This window comes from Halichoeres trimaculatus, unplaced genomic scaffold, assembly GCF_033239565.1.
Source record: "Halichoeres trimaculatus isolate MK-OKI-2021-1 unplaced genomic scaffold, fHalTri1.1 fHalTri1_scaffold_7, whole genome shotgun sequence".
Taxonomy (NCBI): domain Eukaryota; kingdom Metazoa; phylum Chordata; class Actinopteri; order Labriformes; family Labridae; genus Halichoeres; species Halichoeres trimaculatus.
Genome location: NW_027437185.1, coordinates 11,875,001 through 11,889,442, shown reverse-complemented (window position 1 = coordinate 11,889,442; position 14,442 = coordinate 11,875,001). Strand labels below are relative to the sequence as shown.

The following is a 14,442-nucleotide window of genomic DNA, read 5'->3' as shown; positions in this document are numbered from 1 at the left end:
GACCAATCTGAGAACTCACAATGGTTTTGTTGGAGCTGAGATATAGAAATGAGCATCTGTAAGACCATTTCAAGAACTTAGACTGAGACTAATCTTTCATATAGAGAAAGGCTGATCTGGGAGCTCACAGAGGTTTCAGTTTAAACTCACATAGAGCTCAGTCTGGGGCTGAACCATGTTTACTTTTAAGGAATTTATAAACAAGACAAAAGAGAAAATCGAACAAATCTGCCTTTAGTCTTTCTTAGCCCTGATTTTTTGTCCAGGAGGCATAGATAGGACACTAATAAGATCTCCTTACATTTGACTTCACTATGGTTTGTACACTAATTTAGACAGCTAATCAGTTGACATTAACAACTCAAGCTGGTCAACATGGGGCTTAAAGAGCATTTTATTCTATATTTGAAAGTTTAAGTTGTTTTCTCTTAGAGCAGATGGTTTGACAAATAAAACAATGTTGTTACACAGCATCCTCACTTTACACATTCTAGCCGACAGACAGCTGATAAAGAAGACTTGGATGGGATAAAGTTACAGAAGAAAAAAAGGAGAAGTATGAGGAGTTATGGAGGTAGGGACACAAAGATAGAGAACAATATGGCACAATTTACATTGGGATGAAACACAAGCTACTTACATTCTTGTTTGAAGGTAAAATATTCCGTCAGATGTCTACATTCATGGTTTCCCCGTAGAAGAAAGAGCGTCTTTGGGTAGAGGATTTTTAGTGACCACAGGTACAACACACACTTGAGGAAGGGAAGAGGAAAAAACACAAGTTAGGGATGAGCAGCTCTATATCGCCATCAATAAATCTGATAAAAACACGCTTTATGAATAAGGAGCATGTTGTAATGATTTAGCTATAGCTTCTGCTAACACAGATTTGCTCTGGGATGCACTGTTTTAAGAACAAATAAGTAATAAATACCGCAGAAAAGACATTCATTTTAATTCAACACTGACAAATAATGTGTGAATTTTACAGGTTTTGATGTTTTCTCTGGTATTCATTATTAAGTAAACTATCTCCAGGCTCAAGTGAGAAAGGAACTAGAAAAGTAATTTAAGTAAGTAAGTTGTCTACAGCTGTCATCATTAATACTTATCTTACAGAAATACGTATAGAATTACAAGAAAGCAGTTACCATTGATTCCTATTTTGAATGAGCCACCAACGGCCCGAGTAAAGAGATAATGAATTGGTCTTTCACCAAGTCTTAAGATAGACACAATCAGAATTGTGATAAGAATCATCCTGGATAAAAATGAGCAGGCTGAGTCAACAACCAAGCAGGAAGCATGGGGAACAGCCACTGCTGTACATCTTTTCACATATAAATTCATTCAACATTCTTTTACTCAGATCATTTTGTTACTTTGACTTACTCAGAGTGTGTTATCTCACCCCTACACAGAACAAACTCTACACGAAGAACACTTTGAGAGTGCCCTTGGTTTGTAGTGGGAAGGTGGCCTAAATAATGCTTCCTCCCCTCCAAACTCACTCCATGTCACTGTTACACTCATTATGCTTGTGCTGGGTAACACCTCTTATCATTAGTGTGAATCTGTAAGTCAATGTCACCGCAAAATAACTGCTGCAATCACAGGTAGCACTCATGTCTAATTTAAAGTATCAAGTACCCAAACAACCCTCTGGATGAGCTGTCTCTGACTGAATTTCTGTGCAATTTTTTTTTAAGCAGCTAATCTGACCTTTTTTACTCTTCATGGACCCTGAAACCTTGTGCTTGGAAACTGTGACAGATGCATGTCCATATAAACTACAGTACAAGGATAGGCCTCTGGTCTTAAATGCATTAGTCTATACTCCATATTTAACTTATATATGCTGGGAAAATGGGAAAGCAAAGTATGTGTGCAGATAATGTGTCCATCCTCACCTCAATACTAAAGTAACCTCTGTCCACATAGTCCCCCAGGAAGAGGTAGCGAGTATTGGCAGGAGAACCTCCCACTTCAAACAACTTCATCAGGTCGAAGAATTGGCCATGAATATCTCCGCACACTGAAAAGGAAAGAAAGAATCAATGTTAGCACCTCAATGACCTTCATTTAGCTGCCAAACATTAGGTATCAATGCTTTGGTAAGTAAACCTGTGCTTTGATGGCTTTAAAAAGTCTGACTTTGAGATTTATCCCTCTTCTTTGCTTGTTTGGAAGTATTGCTATTCTCACAAAAATATTTGCAGATAAATCAATCATGCCACCACTCATAGGTGTTGTAAGACCTTTTTTGGGAAATGCTGAAGAAGCAACACAATATTGTAATGTTTATTTCCTTTTTTAAAATCTAATACTTGTTTTATCGCTCCTCTTACACTCCTACTTCATCGTATATAAGGGAAAATGTAACATCTGAATCCCCCCTTGGTTAAAATTCAACATTTCACTCTAAAAATGGCATGCTCCATCTTTTATGGGGTACAGCCAAGTATTTAGTATTACTGTTGTGAACAGAACTTCGTAGAAACATACAGAACTTAACAGATTTATCATACCACCTGTCATGAGACATGAGTTACCTCCATGTCACCATTTTTAACAGGAGAGAGAAATTTCAAAACGAGGAACTCTTGGAGAAGTCAGAAATTAATCAGAAATAACATACAACCACTAGAACACATTTTCAGCTCTAATGTGCTAAATGTGCTTTAGTATTTTGTTTGTACAACACCACATTTGAAAATTCATGGTTAACAACACAACTGTATTTTCTCATTAAATACATCATTTTGATTACAGAGCTCACACATAGTGGTGGATTAAGCATTTCATAAACTACAAAAAAGGTTTCTTGGTAACACTGGGAGATGGCCTTATAAATTTGTTAAGCATTGTATTTGTTGTTAATTTTCAGTTAATAAGTGGTTTCCACAGGTGGTTTCAAACTTTTGCAAGAAACTGATGACAAAATCTCTCAAAGAGCTGAGCACCCCTAAAAACCTGATTTATAGCCGCCCCTGCCATCACTTTCAGTTTTCTATTTAGACCTTACCAGCCGGTAAAGGAATGCATCTGGGCTCCTCAACCTCTCATACTGTATTTTCATCAGTCATTGAGGTCCACTGGCATCACCAGAAGCATCAGCCAGCCAGCTCACCTGTGTGTCCTCTGACAGGTGGATCTACAACCGCTTTGTTAACTTCAAGCTCCAATTGTACACCAAGCTCAGGTAAACCACACCTTTCAGACTCAGACCAATCAGCTATATCAGGCGGGCTCGTTCACAGAGATGGCTCAATAAGATGACGACACTAGAAAACCGCCTCAGCTTATTGTAAACAACAAAAATGGCGGCTTTTCCCCTGCAGGTACGTGCGTTGAATTCTGCCTGTTTAAAAGGAACTGGGAGCTGTATTTCCAGTACTGCAAGAGCGAACAACTGTACTTGAATATTTTATTTGTAAGAAAGCTATGTCCACTGTACTGCTGCGGTCATTTTAGTAAAAAACCCGATCTTAGAGCTAGCTCGGCTAGTTTGCAGATCTATGCTACGTCACACTCTGCGTCTTTTTGATTGGTTGTGCGTCTGACCAACCGCCACCACGCTCACTGTGCCAATTCACGGTGCTGCTTGGAAAAAGAAAACTGGATGAACGGAGCTAGACTATTCTTTATCTCGACAGGAGACGCCAGGGTAGGATCTTCTATCATATACAGAATAAAAATCGTATCTTTGTGTTTTAGCCTATTTGCTTTACAAACTAAGTTATCAGTTATAAGTTGATACGTCGTCTTGAAATACAGAAACACTTCTCACAGTTAGCAAGATAACTTTTGGCTGTTTCATTTTTGATAAAGATAGTAGTTGTCATTTCAATGTTGTGCTATATATAAATACACATCATTGTAGGGTTAGCTGTGAAGCCTTTACTGCACCACTTTCTTGTGTAAAATTAAAAAAGTATTCCTCTACATCTACTGCAGTCAGAAGTTTTCTTAGAGAGCTCCATGTGGTCAGATATTCTTCATTTCAGTGGCAGTGTTTCAGACAATTTTCCTAAATCTGATCCAAGTCTTATTAAGGAGTATCTGAATGTAACTTTCTAAAGGCTTCACATGCTGGACATTTTTATTTTCGAGACATCAGGACTGTCTGTATGGTCTGCCAGCATACATCTTCCCATCCGCCTCCCCAACCATCTGTCTGGCCTCTCTTTTCACTTGTATTTGAAGTCAAAGTTCCCTCTCACAGCCATTTATCATCCACCTGGTTGTCTCTTCATCTGCTCGTCTTGTTAATGTGTGTTTTTTGTCCTATACTCTTCAGCATTTGCTTTAATTCAGACTGGGAACTGGGGATGTAAAATAGCATGAGTGACACTGAGCTGTACCTGTCTGCCTCCTCAGACCTGCCTCAGTTTTCTCCCAGTAGCCCTCATGTGACATCCTAAAAGCCTGTCAGTTCAGATCTCAGCTATCCACCTGCCTGTCTGTTCTCTGCTCTTTATTAGACTGTTTCCAGAGAGAGTTCATCAAAGTGTTTAACTGTTCAAAATACCTCCTCAGCACTGTATGTGCGTTAAGCCCTCAACACAAGATCCTGCACAGTTTCTCTTTAGTTTCATCTTTGAAATGTGTTTGCTGTTTCCAATCATAGCCAATTCTCAGGTGGGTGTTTCTGGGTCAGAATCTGTGAAAGCGAAGAAAGTTTGAAACAGATCAATATGTTGCTCATTGGGAATGAGCAGGTTTGAAAACCTCTGCACTAAGCTGCTTATGATCGACTGCCTCTCCATCTGCCTGTCTATCTGTCCTTGTCCCCGGGGAACTGTACCTGTGAAAGTCGAGCGGTGTTCCCACACTGCGTGGGCACAACAACCCACATGGAATTATCTCACTGCTCACATTTGCATAAACACACATACACACACACACACACACACACACACACACACACACACACACACACACACACACACACACACACACACACACACACACACACACAGGGGTACAATCACCAAGCAGTGTCAGAAGGGTGAGAGTCCGCCTGCTTGCTTGTCTGTCTTTTGTGCCACTGTCTCAAAAACTTGTTTTCCATTTTGTTCACCATCGATCTCAACTCCCCCTCCTTCTCCATCCGACATTCTCCGCGGCTCATATAATTCCTCTGGCAAGGGAATATATGCAGATATTACCAAAGCTAAAGTGAGTTGCATAAGTGCCAGAAGTGGGACTGAACAGCGGATCATATCAAAGGGGTGGCAGATACATGTGACAGATTAAAAAATCAATGAATGTAACATGATTACTGCAGTTCTTTTTGCTTTTTTGCTACTCAGCTCCACTCCTCTGTCTCTATTTCTGTTTGACTGTCGACATTTCTGCCCACTGCCCACTGAGCTTCACCCCAGCATGCTCTGAAACACAGTTCAAGTATTTTGTGGTTGGCTTTGCCAACACTTTTTAAAATAGTTGCATATTTGGTAGAGAAAAGAAAACCCTGATTTTCTTTCCTTTTGACAGTAAGGAGAAGATGGATAACACAATCTTTTCCGCATGATAATTAGTAAAGATCGAACCAGAAGTGGTTAATTTAGCTTGATACAAAAACTGGAAACAGATCATTTAAAAGTGAAAAAGATGTAAATTCATGGGTCATACTCATTTTTAAATACAATGTAGAAGCCATAAATGTCCATGTTTATGTGTTATGTTTTAGTGCTGTATTGATGTGATAAGGTTGTGTACGCTCTGGCACTCGAGTGGTGGCCCTTATGAAAGAAAAATATAATGCAGCATATTGGAAAATATCATGTTATATATTAGGTAATATAATCCCATATATGAGATTCAGTATTTATATTTTCCAATATATTGCAATATATGGAAAACGGCAATCATTTGTATATTTTGCAATATATTGCAATATATTTCATGAATATATAATATATTGTATATGTGCCCTCAATATATTATTCCATGTATATTATAATTTATCAATAATATATTACAATACATTTCAAAAAATATATTGGTACATATATTTTTCTTTCGTAATGGGGGTATGTCACTGTGGGTGTGTCTCAGTGGTTACAAGTCATTCCCCCAGTCACCTGTAGCCTGTTGGTTTTGCTAACAAGGGAGTGACACTTTCTGTTGACCGCTACGCTACGACACGTCACGCTAGGCTACGTTTGGCCAGGCTACGTCATGCTATGCTACCACATGCTACGCTACCATATGCTACCACATGCTACGACAAGCTACGCTACACCACATTAGTTTTGCTGTTCTGTGCTTTGTCTTGTAATTTGTATGAAACGTGCTGGATTGCGCATCATTAGAAATAAAGTCAGTAACAAGCTTTAGAGGTGGATTTGTGTTTGTGTGAGAGCGTGCCACAGGTATACTCCCGTGCTTAGCCTTCCTGGTCATATCCCCAGATCCAGTTTTATCAAATCAAATACGGATAAGCAATTAACGGGGTTATGTACCACATTTTTTACTGAGAGTCGTTAATAGATCAGTGACTGAGACTAATCTAAGTTCATCTACTGGTCTGTAAAATGAAAGAGTGACCATTTTACAATCATGTTCCTTCACAGATCCTATCAACGTGATATAACACCTCAAACAATGCTGTTTTCTTTATTTCCATTCTTTATACTAAACTATGTAAACTAAACTGCTTTTAAAATTTGTAGTTTGTCAGCTGTCCTCTGTCCTTCTCCCTAACCCAACACAGTTTTAGCAGATGTCTGTCTAACATGAGTCTGGTTCTTCTTAAGGCTTCTGTCTGTTAAAAGGAAGATTCTCATTGTAAGTCACTGTAACTTGTTAGATGCTGCACAGTGCTCTGCTCTCCTGGTGGAGGTTATCAGACTGAAAGATTGGGACTGGATTTTTTTCTGCCTTTGTGTTTGTTCCCTGTTAATAATGTAACAAAGAGTATGGTTTAGACTAAGGATGGGCATTGATTCTTGAATATTAGAACAGAAAAAGAAAAATCTTTGTCCTGTAGCAGATCGCAGTTTTATGCAGGATGCTAGAGCTGTTAGGCTTCAATTTCACAAAAAGCAGGTTAAGCAGGACAGGAAGTTGTTCTCGGAAACCATCTGAAATGCCCAGTGACTTTCAAAATAAAACAAACTGTGTCAGAACCAGATCGTTTTTAACTTGACCACGTCAACAAACTAACACAATGAACAGAGCCAGACCAGAAGTGAACAGAGTCTAGACCTGCTCTTTTGTAAAGGATTGGGATTGAATAGAAGTGAATTTGCAATTCTTTATTATGTCAAAATGTCTAATTATTTTATTAAATGATAACAGGTATTACTGTCAGGCTTCCCTGGAGTTCTGTACTGAGTTTTCCCACTCTTCTCTTCATTCCTAGACCGTACCTGTGACTGGCGCCTCAATATCCAACATAGTGCGCTCCTGACGAAGGATGGCGGCGCCCTCATCAATGATGCGTAAAGCCACGGCCTCCTCCAGACGGCCCTCCTTGGTGAGGTGAGCTTTAAGCAGGTCCACCCGCGGCCGGCCTTCTGTGTCGAAGACCTCTTTCATGGTGAGCCTGTGGGCCAGGGGGAAGGGGACCGCTGCAGAGGAAGATAGAAAAGACAAAGAAGAGACGGCATTAAAATAGGGTAAAAGGAGAAAAAGAGACGAGAGGATTAGTGATGCAGGAAAAGAGAAGGATATCTATCAAATATATTATTTGAAGGAGAGGGAGAGTTTAATATGTGTATGTAGGCAGAATGAAGGGAAAGAGAGTTTGTCATAATTTAGAATATAATTTGTTAAGACCTGAGCACTAAGGGGTGTGAAGACCTTATTAAAATGCCAGGAAATGTTTTTCTTTCTAGTCTAGTCTAGTTACATATTTGGGAGCTTTAACACACCCAAATACTCACCTAACTTTGCACACCTGTCAGAAAGAGTAGAAAAGTTCACAATTTATAGGTCTCATGCATGAATTTGGCTTAACAGCTGCATGGAGCAGCTTGAAGTTTTCAAAAAAGCATTGACATCTATGGCACATGTTGTGCTGGCTGACCTTCCATTTCAGCACCTATAAAAAATCCTTATGCAGCCATAACCAAACCCTACAAGAAGTCAGCCATCTTTGTTTTAGTAGCATTCAAATCTTAAAGACCTCTTCCTGGGATCTTCTTTCAATCTACTCAGGTTTAGTCAGTGTGTTAAGACATGATGACGATGTATTGATGTGATACTTTAACACATCAAAGGCTTGCCAATGATTAAAGATTGAAGTTACTTGTAATTTTGTCATACAGTCCTGTGCTTTACTGAGAATCCAGAATTTAAGAGCATGTCCTCAGCAGCAGCAGGGCTAAAACAGGAAGTTGTTCTATCTCCCCTTGAACAAGGTGCTCCAAAATTCATGTATTATCAAGGTCCACCTCTGAACGCATTGATATGCCACCATGTGTTAAAAGTCAGTTTTATTCCACACAATGAAAATGTTCAATCTGCTCTTGATTTAATAAGATTTAATGACAGCTCCAGTATGATGAGATCTACATGTGTATTTTGTTTCTTGACGTAGCACCACTTGTTTGAAACATGCAGTATTATCCCTCACGTTCAGTGTCCAGTTAGCTCCAGATTGTACAGGATTGGCAGATTGTTCGTTGTTAAAGCAGCAGCTTTCATTGAGAACCAGCGCCATGGCTTTTTTAAACTGAGGCTACTTGATTTTTCACATGAATGCTGTCAGTCTTGGCCTGAACAGATCTCCAGTTGTCAGGGTTATGCTGACAGCACCACCTAACGGTGCAGTTGCAGCTGCTGCACACCCTATTGTGCACAAACGTGTCAGAGTCCATCCATCACCTCTTGTGGTTTTGATGATGTTTGTTGTATTCCTCAACGACTGAGCTGCAAACATTCAAACCTTTAATTCTCACCATTTCCTTTATCACATGGCTACAGACTCTGGCTGTAAGTGTGTGTTTGTGTGTGTACATGTGTGTGCTTGCATGTGTGTGTGTTACTGAGGCCTAGGTGGGTTGTATTGAAGCTGGGGCTGCCAGAGTTATCAGCGCTGCCTGCCTCTGTTCTGCAGTAATGCCTCTCTGCCTCTGTTCTGCAGTAATGTCTTCTTACATAATGAAGGCCCCCAGGGCGCCGCTGGAGAGGGGGGTTGACTGACGACGAGGGTGATACAGCAAGAGTGCACAGCTGCACGTGAGGAGTCTCATACACAAATATGAACACACACACACACGGCACCACACACACACACACATCTAAGTGGTCTTAACAAACGGGAACAAACCCTGTGACAATAAACAAAAGGCAGAGGTGCAGGGGCGCATGCGTACATCACGTCTGGCACAATGCTGTTAACATGCATGGTTGCATTTGTGTGTGCATGAGCTTACAGTAATATGCACACACACACACATACAAGCTCATAAAAGGTATTGTTATGCGGGATCCACAGAGCCTGTTGGAGCCCCACCAGTGCTAACACAGATAATGGCCTAGATCACAAACTAAAAACTAGGCCTGGCTCTCTCTGCCTCTTTCTCTCGTACACACACACACACACACACACACACACACACACACACACACACACACACACACACACACACACACACACACACACACACACACATTTTCACTTTGTCTCTGTTTTACACTCTCCTCCTGCTCTTGCCTCCTCTCTGTGTTTTTATTCTCCCCTCCTCTTCCTCTCTTACTGTGTTTCTTGCTGTTTGTCCCTTTTGCAGGCCACAGTGGGTCTTCAGTGAGCTTTCACACTGAGTTTCATCATTACATTTTTAATGTCATGCTCATATCATGTTTTTTTACTGTTAAAATAGCTCAACAACTACATGAAACCACACTGCACGGTTTTATGTAATCACCACTAAAACATCAGCATATTACAGCCAGCACTGCTGAGAGAGCGAACGTTCAATCAGCCTCAATCAACCTGTCATAACGGCTAATGGGGAGTGGGGAAATGTGACAGCTAATAAAAATAGTTTCTGACCAACTATAGAGTTAAGGTGACTGGCCGTGAATTTGAGCTGTTTTCAGATTTAAGGAGCATTGAGACTACTTGATTCAATGAGGAAGCAAAGCTACAAATTCATTCATACGTACAGTGCAAACCTGCAAAATTTCACTCAGGTGGGCATCATGTTGACAAGTCTGGATTTGTGTCCTGTGACTTTAAGGAGACTGTTTCCTGAGCAGGAACTGTTGAAGTTTTATTGACCCCAGTTACATAGACTGTATAAAACATGGACGTAGTCTCACTGACGTCACCCGTCTGTTTCTGAAACAGAAAAAGAAGCGAATTGGCTATAGCGGCCATATTGGAAGTGGCAAGGGCTTAGCGTACAGCTACAGGGGACCTGTCAGTCACGTGACCTGAGCTGTGCCTCTGATTGGGCGAGATCATGATCCTAATATCCTCTAAACTTCAAAGTTAGAAAAAAATGCCCCCCCCCCCGTACAGTGTATGCTGATAGTAAAACTTGGGATTTTTTTTGCTGAGACTGTAAAAACAGCTTTTTTTGGCTTGGTGTGTATGTGATTTCTGATACTTCCAGAGCCAGCCTCAAGCGGACTCTCGAGAAACAGCAGATTTTAGCACTTCAGCATCGTCTCATATTCTTAGACCGGAGGTTGCCGCTTGAAAACACACAATTCCTCTTCCTCCTGCATGCTCTACCAGATATGTGGAAGGGTGAGTATGGAAAATGTCAGGATTTGATTAAAACTGTCAACGTATGGTAGAGGTAAATGAAACCTGTTAAATGCCACACGGGTGTGATGAATCACAGCAATATCATTACATCGATATTCAGTGTTAGTGTTTATTATCTGAATACTTGGATGTAGAATGTTTATCTGTAATATTGACTTGAAAATTGCACCTGTGTAGCAAGTCAAAAGACAAAGTTCAAACATCTTTGGTTTCAAAAACAGATGCAGAAGTGATACTTTATACTCATATTTTAAGATGCTACATGGCAAAGAGAACTTATTCTAATTTATTCAAGTTTTCTGACTCACTCTGTATTGAGTGATCTCAGCTAAACTCCAGCGCAAAGGAAGACTGAGGCGTTCTTTGACCAAGGTGAGGCCCACATAGCGAGTGGGCGAACGTGCCCAGAACAAACCCACCAGCAATAGCACAGTGAGGAGATGTAACCTGTGACTCTACGTAGGGAGCCAGATCTTAAGTCTCTGTCGCCTTCTAAAAGTTACTCTTCTGTTTTCTTCTTCATTTGGATGCAGAGTTTCTAAGTTTCCTGCAAGATATTCGCTCAGATGATGATACAGAAAGATTTGGATGACATTAATACAGATTTGCAATTTAAAGCAGGCAGTGAAATATATATTGGTTAATTTCCTTTGGATTAGAGTTTGGACTAGGATAAAGAGCTGTGGTAACATTTGGAATAATCCTGGGCCTTTATGTGTGAAGCATTAAGTCCTTTTAGTTTTGAAAGAGATTGATTGATTAACTCGACAACTGAATAGTCCTTGGTTAAGATAGATTTCCAGGAAATCAATCAAAAGAGCTACAAGGTACCAACCAGATTGCTACTGAACCCCTTAAAAGAGGAAGTGCCATACTTGACCATATTTTTAACATGGATATAAAGTAACAATGCTGGATGTTTGTACTCAACATGATTATCAAACCTCTACTTATTCATATGAGCCTCAACTGCTCAAAACAGTACATTCTTAAAATCCCAGCTCAAGGTCTTCACAAGATTTACTGAAACCACGAGGTCATTACACAAGAATCTCCCAACTGGTTCATGACAATTTAGCAAGGCAGACATGAAGGTCTGCCCATAGCTCAGCCCACCACAAGCCTCCAGGGTGCAGGCCAATCAAAGAGAAGGGGGTTTGTGGAGTAAGGAGTCTTAAAGAGACAGCAGCTAAACTGAAGCATATCAGACAGAAGCTGAAATAAGGGTTTTCTAAAACACCAGAATTAAGAAAAGGTATTTTTTGAGTTGTTACTCGTTAAAAGCTTCTACAGGGATACCAGAGGACCAACATCAAGTCTTTAAAAAGCAAAGTTATCCTTCTTTAAGCTTACCAACAGCACAGCTATTTATCAAAACATGTTTTGGGGTATCCACAGCCTTGTAGGACATTAAGATGTAAAACCAAATATCCATCTAGACAGTCGCAAGTATCCAATAGCACCTTTAGGCTCCAGTTTTGCTCTTTGCCACATCCAAAACCTTTTAATTCAATGCAAGACGCCACCCTGAGACATAGAGGAAACTAAAAGGCATACAGGAAACTATAAGATACAGGAAACTATAAGCTGCCAAGCTCAAGGTTTTTTTTTTCCATCGTCTTGAAAACAGCAGATGTACATGTGAATATTGGTTTTGCATCCACGTTGAGACCAGTTAATCATTTAAACAGATATGTGTGTCAGAAATAAAAGCCAAAACAATGACTCAGCACGTTTGAACTCATGTGACATAACATAATTATCAACGTAACAACAGGGCTGAGGGAGGGGGCTTATGAACTCAGTGTATACATTTGAGGTCTGAGATCAATGTGAGGCCTCTGATCTGTGTTGTTTCTGTGTGAAAGAGAGTGAGAAACAGAGAGACAGGGAGGGAGAGAAAGAGCAAGCGAAGCAAGAGGAGTGTGAAACTCGTAAATTGTGTGAGCGGTGTGAAAGTAGGGCAGGTATGAGAGAGTAGAGAGCAGCAGAGCTTGGGGAAGGAACTATACTTGGGAAAACTATACTTGGCAGTTTGGAAACAGAGGGAAGAGAGGTTTAGTACCAACATGTATGAACTGTGAAGGTGTTACAAACCTCAACACTGACCATTTGCTAAACATGAAAAAAAGGGGAAAAACATTTCTCAGAGAAATCTTTTATTAAAAAATGAAAAAGATCTTGAAAGATTTTATTCATATCAGTGTTCCTTTCAAGCTTTCGTGTATATGGGCTCTCTGGATTTTCTAGTTCATGTTTTTCAAATTTCTCTAATGCTTTGAAAAAAAAACATTTGCGTTAACAACAATTTACTAAAAGAGAAAAAATGGACTAACTAACAAGTTATGTCAAAAACAGATTAAGAGTATTTATGTTTGTGTTTCCTGTTAGAATTCTCACATTTTCTCTGAACACATAGGACAAAAAACTGGTACAGTTGGATTAGCAAGTATTTGGGGAAAAATCAAATGATCTTTTCTTAACATCATTGCACTGTGTGAACTGTCAGGGGACAGCCAGAGTCAACAGGTGCTATCCTCTAGCTGCCATGGTGATCTCTAACACAAACAGAGACGATAACACCTTTGGTTTAAAACTCTTATTCAGGACAAAATGGATCTGTCAAGGGAATGGTGTCACAAGAAGACAAACATGAAATAACCCCTCTGTTTTTCTCCCATCAATAAGTTTTGATTCATTCCAGTTTTCCTTCTACAATCAGATATTTTTCAGGTCTTCTGTCTTTGTTGTCAGACAAGTTCAAGTCTAGTATGAAAAGTGGGAAAAGACGCTTTAGCATTTTCATATAATTGAAGTATGAGCTGCTGAAAGTAGAAAGGCTCTAAAAATGTTTCTAACACTTGTTTTCACTCTACAAATGTCAACCGCAGACATGTTTTGTTTTTAAACTTGTGCAGAGGAAATTGCGCTCTGTTCAGTGTAATATGTTGGACGGCTCTAACTGGATCGGTGCAGTGTTGACTGAGACCAGATCAGATCCATCTAAAGTCGGTTCATAAGGAACTTTAATCCAGCTGGGTCTTTTCTGATGAACAAAACTTTCCTTTACCTTCATCTTAAGTTATGGGTCAACCTATATGTGATATCTGTCACACAGTGTTAAAACCAAAGAGCAACATCTGGTTAGTAAAAATGAAGCCTATGCAGAAGTGTTAAAAGTTGCTGTTCAAGGAGAATCCACTTGAGGCTGGCTACAGAAAGACCAGAAGTCACGTACACACCCAGCCATGAAAACAGACTTTTACGACATTAAACAGCATATTTACAGCCTGGTTCAAAAAACAGCTTGGGTCTAAAACGCTGATTTCACTATCGGCACACAGTGTGCACAGTGAATTTTTTTTCTATCTCTGTGGTTTAGAAGTTATTAGGATCGTTTGATTTACCAGCCAGAGACACAGCTCAGGTCACGTGACTTACTAGCGCTTTGTAGCTGTTCGAAATGAAATTCACAACGAGCGTCATAACAAATGTGGCTGCGTCTGCAGATTACCTTCATTTCACGGTTTCAGGAACAGACGGGTGACATCACGGAGGCTACTTCCATGTTTTGTACAGTCTGTGGGTAAAACACCCTGACTAACTTCAACAACATCCTGTTTGATATAACCCTCTTTCATACACTTCATTTCACCAAGCTGTGTTCAGATTAATAACAGTAAAGTCCAGTTTTTCTTTACCAATGACTT

The 14,442-nt window shown here is 40.0% G+C and overlaps 1 protein-coding gene across 3 annotated transcripts in view; it reads right to left on the bottom strand.

Moving 5' to 3' along the window:
* LOC141793153 (protein phosphatase 3 catalytic subunit alpha-like) overlaps positions 1 to 14,442 on the bottom strand; it is a 47,865-nt gene that overhangs the window by 25,972 nt on the left and 7,451 nt on the right. For all 3 annotated transcript variants that reach the window (XM_074673638.1, XM_074673641.1, XM_074673639.1), the window contains exons 2-4: positions 7,380 to 7,580; positions 1,911 to 2,035; positions 641 to 752 (exon numbers count right to left, since the gene is read on the bottom strand). In XM_074673638.1, the coding sequence (XP_074529739.1) occupies positions 641 to 752; positions 1,911 to 2,035; positions 7,380 to 7,580 (438 nt within the window). The remainder of the gene's footprint in view (positions 1 to 640; positions 753 to 1,910; positions 2,036 to 7,379; positions 7,581 to 14,442) is intronic.